Below are 13,815 nucleotides of genomic sequence, written 5' to 3' on the forward strand. Positions count from 1 at the left end.
ACGCAAGGTCAAGCAAAAAAAAAAAAATAATTATAAGCTTAAAAACAAAAATTGGGAAAAAAATAAATTAAAAGACTAGGAGACTTATTGTTCACAGAACAATAAGAGGTCTTTCCACCTTCTTTGAATTTCAAATTTGTTTTATTCCTGACTCTTTAAAGTTAAATTCTATGAAAAAGAAACCAAAATTGTCTTAAATCATAGAAAAAATGAAAATAAAAAAAAATTGGAATGACCTTGACCTTCGATTTTGAAAAAATATTCAAGGTCAAAGGTCAAGGGTCACAAAGCAATTGACCCCATGCTTCTACGACTTATAGTTTTCAAGTTATAAGATTTAATAGTAAGTACATAGAATTTAAAGGGCAATAACTCATATAAGGGGTCATCAGATCCTTTTGCAATTATACAGTGAAGTTACACCTAGAGACCCTTAAGACATTAGTGAAAGTTTGGTGTCTTTATGGTGTACATTTTTGGAGGAGTAGCGATAACAAGGTTTTTCACACAAGGGGCAATAACTTTTTAAGAGGTTTAATCTTAGGGGACAAGAATGAAATCTTTGAAACAGTTTTAAATGTACATATTAATTATGCATAGACATTAATTATATGTTGAAAGACAAAAGAGACACAAAAGAGCTAAATTTCTCATTTTTGAAATGACCTTGACCTTTAACCTTTACATGAATTTTAAGGTCAAAGGTCAATAAATCTTATGCAGTTAGTCCCATGTCTCTACGACTTGTCGTTTTGAAAATTTTTAATTATTTGTAAAATTCAAAAAGTTTCAGGGGCAATAACTCATTGAAGGGGTCACTGAATGCTTTCGCAATGAATAGATTGAAGAATCCCCTTAATTAGTCGAAGACATTCATAAAGGTTTCATACCTCTGTGGTTTACGGTTTCTGAGGAGTAGCGATAACAAGGTTTATTGCACAAGGGGCAATAACTTTTAAAAGAGTTAATGTTAGGGTACAAGATTGAAATATTTGAAACAGTTTTAAGAGTACATATAAATGATGCTTAGACATTAAGTATACATTGAAAGACAAAAGAGATATAAAAAGAGTTTAATTTCTCATTTTTGGAATGACCTTGACCTTTGACCTTACATGAATTTAAAGGTCGAAGGTCAATGAATCTTATGCAGTTAGTTCCATGTCTCTATGACTTCTCGTTTTGAAAATTTTTAATTATTTGTAAAATTTCAAAAGTTCCAAGGGCAATAACTCATTAAAGGGGTCACCGAATGCTTTCGCAATGAATAGATTGAGAAGTCCCCTTAATTAGTTGAAGACATTGGTGAAAGTTTCATACCTCTATGATTTACGGTTTCAGAGGAGTAGCGATAACAAGCATTTCTTGCGAAAGGGGTAATAACTCTGAAAGGGGTCCAGGTTCATTTACGCAGGGTCAACTGCAAAAATCTTTTACGGAGTACATTCTTATGAAATAAAAATCTTTTCGATAAATCTTAAAACAAAAAAACACACGGCGGAAAAATAATAAAAAAGAAGAAACACAAGGAAATCAATAGGTCTTTCCACAGAAAGGTGGAAAGACCTAATAAACAATCTTGAAGAAATCGAAAGATTCAGTTTCAGTTCAGCAAGTAAGTTTCAAATTTCTCTGTAATGGGGAATATGGAGATCGCTGGTAGTGGCTGTGGTGGTGGTGGTTGGAGGGAATGTTACTTGTGAAAGTATGTTTTATCTATTCTTAATTTGCACGTCATGGAACAAATAAGGGAAAATGTCAACCATTATTATTAGTTTGTTTTCACTTCAGTTTTTTTTTCTTCACAGCTATTAGAGTTCCCTCCCTTTGTCTAACAGTTTGCATACACACTGTCATTCTGCATATATTCAGAAACGACATCATAGCAAAGCTGGTATTCCTCCTGAAAATAAAAATATGAAAATACAGTCCTTTTAGTACATACAAAGATAATTGTTTCCCATTTACCCTATAATGCGGATTCTTGATTTGTATAACCAAAATATATTTACACAAAGGAATAAACAACAATAAAAAGAGTAAATGGTTTATGCATTTACATGAACATGCAAGTAAAAAGGTACAAAAAACCTCAATATTCACTCCAAAGCAATGATACTTGATACAAAAAACCTTGATTCGACAATGTTATACCATTAAAGTAAATGTTAAGAGAACTAAGGCTGATTCCTATGTATTAATAGGAAAGCTTTCAAATGAATGTTTTTTGCTGTGCTATACTTAATAATCCTTATGAAAGTCACCCCCAAGGAATATTTGAGGCGAGGAACATTTTTCGTTGCCTTCTCTCAACAGATTGTCTAAAATGGCACGACTCAAACATTTTTTAACATTGCTGGATGGTATTTTTTTCTCATCCCGTCAACAAATATGTTAATTTTTCTTTCTTTTTTTTGGAAAAAAATTTTAATACCTAAATACCGACTAATTAATTTTATCCTAAGTCGGAAAAGGACAAGCAAAACTTATTTTAAATGTGGCCTTAACATTCCTAAGCAGACGAAATCCATCTTGCTTTCATGATTTATAACATATACATGTAGTATTCTGAATATCGTGTAATATTTTTGGTGAAAACCAGTGATATAATGTTGCTGAAATTAAATGAATCCAAATTTTAAAAAAATACCAAAACGATTAATTGAGACAAGTAAATTGTCTTAATTAAACCATATTATGATGAGCATAATATATTTTGTCTGAAAACTGAAATACGCTAAAGATTTCAAGGAACACTCTCCCTAACTTTTTCATGTTTATGCAATAATCAAAAATGTTAGGCAACTGAAATTCCAAAATCTAATTAAATGGTAATCAAAGACAACGCTTAATATTACAGTTACTGAAAAAACAAAACTTCTTACCATAGTAGACACAAACTCAGGTCTACGGATCTGCAGTTGTTGTGTGATGGTGAAGATGTCCACTTCCTGATCCATGGAGAGTTGTTCTAAAGCGTTATAGACTATGCAGAATGACCCGCAACGTGTGGCACCATCGCTATCAATATATAATTAGATTGTTGTTACTGTAATCATAGAGTTGTTTTCAGAGCATTATAAACCACACAGAATTATCCACAACGTGCACATGTATCTCCATCACTATCAATATACCGTTTAAGTAGAATTTTTAGCGAGGATTTAATTTTGGCATTATTAACGAGGCAGTTGAGATCGGTAACATTTAATATCGCTAAAAATAAATTGCGTTTTATTTGTACTAGCTTCTTTAGTGAGCACTTTGAAATCGCTAGAATTACTACTTGCTAAAAATAAAATACCTGTTTTTTAAGAAAAAATCGCTAAATTTGCGACTCGCTAAAATTTTCACTTATACGGTATGAATTTTAGATTATTGTTACTGTAATCATAGAGTTGTTTTAAAGCGTTATAGACTGGTCACATAGAATGACCCACAACGTGTGGCACCATCACTATCAATATATATAATTAGATTGTTGTAACTGTAATCATAGAGTTGTTCTATAGCATTATAAATCACACAGAATTATCCACAACGTGTAGCTCTATCATTATCAAACACATTCATATAACGAATTATATTGCATTAAATCCTGTGACTTGGAACGTTTTTTGAATAAATGTAATGTATTAGGCATCTTATGTGTAAACAGATTTGGCATATTGACGATCTGACGTAGATAAAACCTAAACTGCGATGCATTGTTAAATTGTTACTGATATCAATTGTAGATTTCCATCAGAATATGATGCAACAATTAACCAAATTTTCTAAGAGCTGAGATGTACCTTGACAAAACAAGTATTTTCCCCTCTTGCTTATCTTTCTCTGCTTTTGCTTCTTTGACTACGTCAAGCAGCACTCTTTTGTCGGTTAGGAACCTTCCCTCTTTCCAGGTCTTACATTCCAACACCGTCATTTTTATGTCACTGCTTCCCTGTAATTAAAAATGTCTGTTTTATGAAGCACATGGCCTTTGAATTAAGTTAGAAACAACTACTGTGAAATCACATATTTTCTGGTGGTCAGTATTTCGTGGTTTGAGGAAAAACTCTTCGTCATTGTGATTTGATTACATGTACGAGGATGATGAATTGTCGAGTTTTTAAGCATGTAACAATTTACAATTCGTGGTGAATCTCTTTATGCTTTGAAAACAACGAAAATTAAACCGGAAAGGAAATTTGCAATTTCACAGTATTTATTAGTATAAATGAAGTATAAATAAACAAACTTTTGGCTGCAGAACGATATTCCTGGTTGTAAAGTTGACTGAATTTGTTGATGTTGACAGATTAAGGACAAAACTGCCCACAGTTTTGTTTTCGGATTTTGATGGCACCCATAGGGAGGACTTGAAAAATAAGAAAAAGAAAAAGTTTTATGTGATTGTTTTACACAAGACCTTTATGTGTTTTAAGTACGGAAAACATTCTTTCATGAAATGTCACTTGCAAAATTTCCTTTGTTTACAGTATGCTTTACATCAAAATCGTCTTTTTCTTTCTGTATCTTTTCATAATATACTTGGCTGTCTTACAGATTTTATTTCCTTAAAAGGACCTAGGAAAACCACAACACGAGCATCAAAGTCTCTGATGAGTCTGATGAAGTCCTCAGTGTAGTCCGGAAGTGGGTACTGGGCGCTGATCAAACTGTCGTTCTCTGTGAAGGACTGGAATATAAATTTGTTTATCAGCTAGATCTTTTTTCTCATTATTACAAAATATGATTATTGAGTTATCTTAAAGTAGAATTTAAAATGGATTTCTTATTTAAATATTTTGAATATATTCATTATATATATCTAGTTTTCTGGTTTAATAAGCAAACATCATCATTTTTTCCTTTATAATTGAGATAACGGAGACATTTTAAAATATTTTGTCTTAGCTAGCCTTCAAACGTTTGATCGAAGTAAAAGGACATTATTAAATGAAATCAATGATTTCAAAATATGCATAAAGATTCATACCTGTAGTAGAACAGCATTGTAGTAGTTGTTCCTTCCCTTTACATAGGACAGGTAGCACATGAATTTTTCCACTGAAATGTGTGTTTACAAAAGATCAATATATATTTGAGAGTCGTTGTATGTAGAAACTAACAATCACATTTCATTTGCAGTTTTTGCCAAGTAATTTCTATTAACAATTAACTTATTATAATTAAAATTAGAAAATCAACCACTTATTACATTAATTTTTTTCTCGAGAAATGTTACTTCTAAAAATTAAACTTTTACGGAAATACAAGAAACTTAAAATTGATGAAGAGAATATTGAACAATACCCGGTAGAACACTCTCTGTGTAGTTTGCCGATATGTTTGTTTGTCCAGGCTCATAATCTTTCTCTGCATATTTTACCCGAAGAGACTGTAGACTCTGCATGAATTAAAATACGAATGAAAACATTCAATGCACAATTACATTCAATCTGATTAGTGACGCATGTAGATTTCTGCATTGAATTTGAACTATTACTGGTATCATCAAATGTTGAATGTGAAAAAAGTACACTCATTATTAATATTGTCTGACAAAAAGTTGTATGTGAAAAAAGTGCAATTATTATTATTATCATCTAAAGTTGTATGTGTAAATTGTACAATCATTAGTATTAGTATTATGAACTTAAGTTGTATGTTAAAATTATTATAGTACATTCGATATGTAATAATTGTGATTCATTTTGTAAGCCTTAAGAGTCAGGTTGTACCCGTATATGAATCAGATTGATGAAGAAACGTGCAATGTGTTTTTTTTTATGTAGGATGAATCTACCTGGAACTCTGACGTCAAGGCATCTGTATTTGTAACTTCTCCACAATTTGAGTAGCAGGATCCACCTTGAAAAATTTTCTCAGCTGTCCAACATTTCGACCTCCCACTGAACGATTCACAAAGGGCGAGATAAAGGACTCTGTACTGGTCCTGATAAAAAAAGGAAGATAATTGTAGATAAAAAACGTATATCAAATCTTTTTTTCTTTTTTTTTTAAAAAAAAATACTGGTAGAATATGAACTGTTGGGTATCATATTTAAACTTTAGACCACCAGAAATCAATGCCAGTGTTTCCTGACTTAAAGAAAGACATTTTAAAATTAAAATAACGTAGCATGAACAGTAGAATTGAAGGGGAGTTGTGTAGCACCGTGTTATTTCCTATTCATTATCATATAAATATTACTGATGATATAACTTTCAGGTGGAAAATTAATAATATTCCTAAGCCATTTTAAAATAAATTTGTTTGCCCTCTCAAGACTCAGGATATAATAATTTGGTCGGTAGGTTGGTATGAATTTTTCCCCCGAAAATTTCGAAATTTTGTTAACAAAATTGGGGAATTGAAGCGAAAAAATATTCTGTCCTAGAATGTAAAAAAAATATATAGAGGAAACATTTTTTGTCAATATTATTATAAGTTGTCCCGATTTTTTGTCACCTGTGTTTGCCGATAAAGAAATATGTATAAAAAAAGGATTTGAACGCGAATCTGATTGCAATATACATGTTAAAGTAAGCTTTTTTTAATAATGCTTATGTAAAGGAACGTCTTTAACAAATGTAATCATAAACAATTTAGTGAAAAACATTGCTGCAAAGGCTATCATAAAAAAAATCTCCATTTTAGTATAACCTGTAAACTTGTAAGATTTTTATTTATTTCAAACATCAAACTTCTCCCAACAAATGAAATTCTCAACGATTTAAATCGTCTTTTGAAAGATCTTGGCAAACAAGGAAATGTTTGAACATGCAATACAGGGAAGGTGCCTTGGTTGACAACAATGAGGCGATTGGAAAAAATAATTATCCTTTAACCTCTTCCTTTGTAATTAAGGAAAAATTTCGGAAGAAATACAACATGAAAATTACATAAGGGTACAGAGTAAGGAAACTTTTACAACTAATCACTATTTATCTCCTCATGATAGGTAATCTAAAAGGAAACATTGCTTTCGGTTTGTTTTATTGAAACAAAGAAAATAATCAATCATACTTCTATGTTACGATAGCTTTTGTTTACAAGAGACTAAACCATTTTACATAAAAATAAACACAATGCCTTCAAGTTGCAAAAATAAATAGAATGCAGAAAGTATTACGCATGTCCTTGCAAGTGCAGAAAATAAAATGTTGTGTCTCCCTATTCTTAAATTGCTTACGCTTATTTATTTATTCATTTTTCCCAGATGACAATACAAAAAAATGTCCAGATATTATGAGTAAAGTAAAAGCATTTAATCACATTTTATATGAGACCTACACTTTTCAAATTTGCTGAAGTAATATGAAATACAAATTGAAAGCTTTTTCCTTTTCAGAATGTCAGAATTAAGTACATGTGTTCTAGGGTAAGTAATTATATAAAAAATCTAAACCTACTTCCCCTTGTATCATGTTCATTCTGTCTTTTCTCATATTCCTGACGTACATCGGTACATTAACTCTACCATTTATCTCCCCTTCCCGGTAGAGGGCGTCTAGAGCTATGTATGTTCCGGTTCTCCCTATTCCAGCACTGAAAAAAAGGAATACATTATTTATGTTTATGTTATTAAGGTTCTTAATTCATTATCATTTACCTATTTTTTAGTAAAAGTGAAGCTTAATACATGTACAGCAACAATTTTACGAAAAGCGATCAATTAGAAAAGGGACTCTCGAAATATCAGAGGTGGGTGCCAAGAAGAGTAAATTATTAAACTACATGCACGACCGGACCACCTGAGAGTCCTTTGCATTGATAAGATAAAGAAATTAGTTTCATCCAACAGTAACCCAATGACCAAATAATTAAAATGAAACATACCATTCAAGCACACAAACCAGCAACAGGTTACATCTTACAATGCCATTAAATTAAACTCATTTTGCAAACCTGGATCTTGAATTTGAAATAAGCAATAAACGGTGATGTGCAACATGAAACCTGTCTCTTCTTAACAAATGTTTTTCTCTATGCACATTTAAACGTGGCAGGGAGACAAATTATAAATTTAAATCAGAACAGAAAAAAAGAAATAAACATATTCCACAGTTCCATCACATCTTTGAATATTTTATTTGATTTTGCAAAATAAACACTACCTGTATGATTTCATTCTGAATTTAGTTAATCTTGTGAATGTTAAATATACCAATGTTATGCTATTAAATTCGATTCAATCTGTTCTATAAAAAAAGTTTGCATAGTGATCCAAGTTTTGGGTCGACAATTGTAGTATAATTTGTAATTAATAATTATAATGGCATCCCTGGCATTTGAACTTGACTGAAACTATTCTATAATTAACATTTAATTCAGTGAATAACGGTTTGTATTATGCATATCCTTGAAGTTACAGTAGATTCATAAGGTACAAATACATGGCATGATAAAAAATAACCATTTGAAACTGTAAAACAATATCCATGTTTTAAGGTTAATATCATATGAAAGATATGCTAAGCACTGTGAATCCTTCTAGCTATAGATGTTTCAGCTACTTACATGTATCATCTTTTCTCTCCTTAAGGTACAAGATTTGTGGTTTTGCAGACAAAAATACTTAGATACTCATCTGTTTTAAAATTTTATTTTTTTCTGGTTGGTTGCCTTTCTGTGTCATAAAATATCATGGAATAACCTTGAATGAAAGTTGACACGCGCATGTGTTTGAATGAATAAGGGAATCGCCGAGTTATTGGAAAGTTTAATAGAAATCTTTGGCTTTTAGCATAAATTTTACATCAATACATGTAGTAATGCAAAAAATTAGACACTGCATTAAATGCAATACAAAATGCCTAATACTTTTGCATTCTGAAGTACATTAATATGCATACGAATGTACTTCTCAACATGTAATAGATTAAGACTTAAAGATTAAATGTGGCATTTAATGTCCAGTTTTATTCAGAATTTTTTTTTCGGCAAGATTTTGACAGAGTTCGAAAATCACCTTCTATTTCACGATTATTCGTTTGAAATTGATTTGTTGAAAATTTTGACCAGGATCCCATTAAAAATGACCTGAATATTCATTTGCGTTGTTGTTTGTATGTTTGCTGTTTAACGTCCATCACGAGAAATTTTCACTCCTATGGAGACGCTACCTCTCGACGGCGGCAAATTTTGTCCCGCACTTGGTATTTACGGCAATAGACATGTGAAGGATCTTTTTAGTGCGATCACCTACTGCGACACGGAACCTCGGATTATACGGTCTTTCCCCGAAGGACCGGTCTTCAAGTACGTATCACACTTTGGTTCGAACCCAAGACGTAAGGATCAACTCCTTAACTCGCGATTCTAAAGCAGGCGCCCTAACCACTGCGCTACTCGGACTAGATGCATCTGAAGATTCCTTTAATATATTTTCCTGCATAAACAAAGAATTACATACATAACTACCAGCGGAAGATTAATTTCTCTATTAAGGACAATTTAGAGTTCAATAATCACTTGATAATCGTATTATTTTCTTTAGCGTATTCCTGTACTTAAATAAGTGTGCAGTTCTTGGATAGGGTGGAATATTGATACACACTTCTTTTGTACCTACACTGTCCCAAATGTTCTACTCAAATGCTTCAGGATTAATTCAAAAAACTTTCTTAATAAATGTAGAAAAAAGGAGTTGGTTTTACTTTCATTTCACAATTCTATTATAAAGAAGACTTTTTATTATTAATTAATAAAAAAAAAAATAGATACTTTCAATGTGAATCTCGAATCAAAAAACACGCTCAACGGACGGTGACACCTGTTTCATATTTGGATGCTAAAGTGACTATAGATATTAAAGCAAACACCAAAACTAGGCAGCATATAGGATGGCCTCAGATCACCCTTGAATTCCCATATCTAATTTTTTTTTATTTTTTTGGATGATCTATGGAAAAAAGACATTCACATTTTCATCGAGAATAAAGAGAAAGAGAATCCTTAAATAAAACGAAATTCAGTAATATGAGATCACAATTTCACCTGCAGTGCACCAATGTATATTTTCCAGTCTGTGGTGACGTTTTCATCACGTGACGATGAAACACAAGAAGATTGAGAGGATCAGGAACACCGTGGTCAGGCCATCTTGTGTAGTGAAACATCAACACTTCACGGTCTTTTCTTTCCTTCAATGAAGAAACAAAAAATATGGATTCATTGGTCATGCTGGTGGATCTCCGTTGCTTTCTGTTTGTCACTACTTACAAATAAACCAGATGAGTGTAATTTAGCTTTCTAACTGTAGATACAGAGATAAGTCTTAAAACAATTTCATAAACAAATTCATTATCAAATGTAAATATTTGTCAGGACAATTCATTATTTTTAACCTTAATAAATTTATCAATTTCAAATTCAAACATTCATCGGGATGTAAATACAGGTTGATCATGTGATCCATTTGATCACATGACAAACCTGCATTTAAATCGCATCCCGATCAAAGATTGAAAATAATATCTTATTTCGTGATTAAATTATATTCTTTGAAAAAAGGAAGCCTTGGTGGCCTACTGCTGGTCAAATTTCTTCATCAATTTAGCAAAAGACTGTTTATGTCCATATCATAATCCTTTTTCGAGGACAACTTGACGGACAAAAAATATACGGGAAAAAAGCAAATTTAAATTCCAGTTTGGTTTCAAGGAAAACTTGAGATTGTTAAAAACACAAATATATATATTCGCAAAACAGAAAAAAAGTTTTTAAAAAATATCAAAATTTACTTATATACCTATTTAAATAGTTAATGGAAAAAAAAAAGAATATGGAGATTAAAAACTCTGTGGAAGAAGAGAATGTTTCTGAATGTTTGTGTTGTGTTTTATAACTACGGGCATTGAAAAAAGTTTGTTGTTTTTTAAAAGAATAAGTAATTTCACTGGATATTTATCTGCAATGATAATAAATACATGTATGTATCAAGATAAGTTAATGAATAAATATGTCCTTTAAATGCTATTCCTCTTTTATATGACATTTAAACAACTGTCACTATGACGTAGGTTGACAATGATTGGATGTTTAAAAACATTTTTATGAAAGGGTGATGTCAAAATGGTATGACGTAATAATGTTGCATTTTCAAGAGAGACAACTTGATAAAAGATAAAGATTTTAATGACATTTTAAGCAGGAAAAACAATGATTTTTTTTCTCAATGGAAACATTTACTTCCGTGTTGCCCCGTAATTCGGGGGTATATAATTTTTTTCGCGTCTGTCCATCCGTCTGTTTAGCTGTATGTTTGTCCGCAAAAACTGTTATGTTGCCTCGCATTGTTTGATTCATTGTATATTGTTTAATGTCCCTCTCGAGAATTTGTCACTCATATATAGACGTACCTGCAGAAATGTAGCTCTCCGAATTGTTTTTTTTTTTCTTGACAGAACAGAGAGCGCTACAGTGCCACCCATTGTAAAAACTGCATATTTATTGCGCACAAAAATGTGCACTGTTTCTCGATTTATTTTAAAACTGTCATCTAAAAATATTTCTAACCGTGTGTTCCTAACATATTCTTTCACTGTTTCCACAACAAAACATTCCATATAATTGTTTTTAATAGCCCTCCTGGCCCTGAAATTCGGATCATCGGAAATTTTGCCTATTTATACTACCATTTTGGTTTGCAAGATAATTCGGTCCAAGGCGCTTTGTACTGATGTAAACTACGAAAGTACTTCACAGAGGAGTAGGAACTTTTTTTGAATCTAGCTTTTTTGGCAATTGAGGTAAGAATTTGGAAGAATTAAGCTAGAACCGAGTGCACATTTTTGTGCGCAAGAAATACACAGTCAGTTTTCCAATGGGTGGCACTGTAGCCCTCTGGTCTGTCGATACATATTTTTCGTAGAGCTACAGTTCTGCAGCTAATGGAGACGCCACCACTTGCCAGTAGGGAGCTGCAAATTTTGTCCTATACTCGGCACTCAGGGCCATTGAGCAGGGAGGGATTTTTTTCGTGTCAGCACCTACTTCGACCCGGGATCTCGATTTATACGGTCCCATCCTTAGGACCGGTCTAAACGTCCCACAGTGGGATTCGAACCCGCGACGTAAGGATCAACTCCTTACTTCGCGACTCTAGAGCAGACGCTCTAACCACTGCGCCACGCGGGCGACAATTTTGCCTGGGGTATTTGATTAAGTGGCGCTATGACTTTGATATTTGACATGTGTATTCCTTGTGAAAATACCTTTCTTTGGGTGCCACCAAATGTGACCTTTAGACCTTGGAGTTTCACAAACTTTTACACAAAATTCCAAACTTTTACTCTGACCATAACTTGTAAAGGGTAAATACTAGGACTTTCATACTTCAGATAGGCATTCTTTCTGATAAGACCTTCCATTGTACACGAACATCGTACCTTTTTACCTGGACCTTGGAGATTTACGTACTTTAAAAACTTTAACTTTGGTCATTGCAATTGAAGGGAAAGGTCTAGGGCTTTCATACTTCACATATGTAATCCTTGTGAGAAGACCTTTTATGGGATACTAAAAAGGTTTCTTGATATCTACACCTTGGCGTTGGAGTTTTACCACCTTTTTAATAACAAACATTGTCCATATCTTTTAAAGGGTTAGAGCTAGGGTTTTCATACTTTACATGATAATCTTATCCTTGTGACAAGACCTTTCTTTTGAAACATGTAAAAACGTTTACCTTTTGATCTTGACCACTGTGTTCGGCCTACCTTTCAAAAACTTATCCTTCGCCATAACTTTTAAACAGGTGGTGTTAGGGCTTTCAAATTTCATATTTATATTTCTTGTGAGACAATCTTACTTTGGGTACCAACATATGAAATTAACTCTTCGTTTTGTTGTTACACGGGGGCATCAGTTTTTCACAAGCAAATCTTGTTTCTTTATTGATTCGTATAAAACTTAGATTTATATTTTAGTCATATCTGAACATTAAATACAGCTCTTTAATCAAGGTATAAAAAGATTGAGCTTGATTTTTCAAGCCTCACATTTTTTTTTCATAAAAAGTATTACTTAAATGATTTAAACTTCTTGAATGGGCGTTAAACAAAAATCAATTTCAGGCAACTCAAATTTGACGTTTAACTCCGATATTTTATTGTTTCATGTAAGTTTAAGCACTGGTATCAGAAAAATATTAATGAACCAAAACCAAATGTTCAATATTTTCAAATGCCTAAAACCTGCAGATTTGTGCTTTAAATTCTTGGTATATGTATACAATGTTATTAAACTTCTTTTTGAGGCTGATAACTAATGAAATGCTGCAAAAATACATTTTCTGTATTAGCTTTTTGTATCTCTAGTACATCGAGACAAATATATTTACATTAATTTACATTAATTGAAATTTTAAGGAAATCGACAATTCGTAAAATACAAATAATTATGAGCATGCGCTGTAACTGTAAAATGGCATCTTCCTATCCACGTGGAGTATAAAAGACCTGTGCTTAGTGTTGAGATCATTTTTTAACGGTATGATATCGATCATTCAAATTATTGCTTACTTTTATTCCAGTAGTGCTATTCTACTGAAAAAAAAATCAACGGAAAAGTGAATTCTGTCTATTTGCATTTTACTATATCACAAGAAGTGGATGCAAATGAGGTAAACTCAACAATTTGATAATCGAGGATTATTATATACACGCTTCAAGGAGGATTGCCATAGAGGGTATGGACAAACATTCAGAAAGCTTTGTTGATTTTCCTTTTGGTTTATAAAGAACACATTTCAAATGTAATCTTTATGATGCAATATAAAACAAAATATTTCATTTTTTTTGCGATTTTTTAAGGTATGTACT

The 13,815-nt window shown here is 32.2% G+C and overlaps 1 protein-coding gene across 1 annotated transcript in view; it reads right to left on the minus strand.

The window, feature by feature from the left end:
- Positions 1 to 1,575: 1,575 nt before the first annotated feature.
- Positions 1,576 to 13,815, minus strand: part of LOC134280036 (receptor-type tyrosine-protein phosphatase epsilon-like) — a gene marked incomplete at its 5' end in the record, with an annotated part of 33,639 nt that continues 21,399 nt past the window's right edge. Inside the window, 10 exons of the mRNA XM_062762467.1 lie at positions 1,576 to 1,903; positions 2,886 to 3,021; positions 3,795 to 3,943; positions 4,241 to 4,360; positions 4,547 to 4,681; positions 4,982 to 5,052; positions 5,299 to 5,392; positions 5,792 to 5,941; positions 7,402 to 7,537; positions 9,989 to 10,134. Of these exons, the coding sequence (XP_062618451.1) occupies positions 1,832 to 1,903; positions 2,886 to 3,021; positions 3,795 to 3,943; positions 4,241 to 4,360; positions 4,547 to 4,681; positions 4,982 to 5,052; positions 5,299 to 5,392; positions 5,792 to 5,941; positions 7,402 to 7,537; positions 9,989 to 10,134 (1,209 nt within the window). The remainder of the gene's footprint in view (positions 1,904 to 2,885; positions 3,022 to 3,794; positions 3,944 to 4,240; positions 4,361 to 4,546; positions 4,682 to 4,981; positions 5,053 to 5,298; positions 5,393 to 5,791; positions 5,942 to 7,401; positions 7,538 to 9,988; positions 10,135 to 13,815) is intronic.

This window comes from Saccostrea cucullata, unplaced genomic scaffold, assembly GCF_032062105.1.
Source record: "Saccostrea cucullata isolate Sc308-1 unplaced genomic scaffold, CSIRO_AGI_Scuc_v1 ctg5982, whole genome shotgun sequence".
Lineage (NCBI taxonomy): Eukaryota > Metazoa > Mollusca > Bivalvia > Ostreida > Ostreidae > Saccostrea > Saccostrea cuccullata.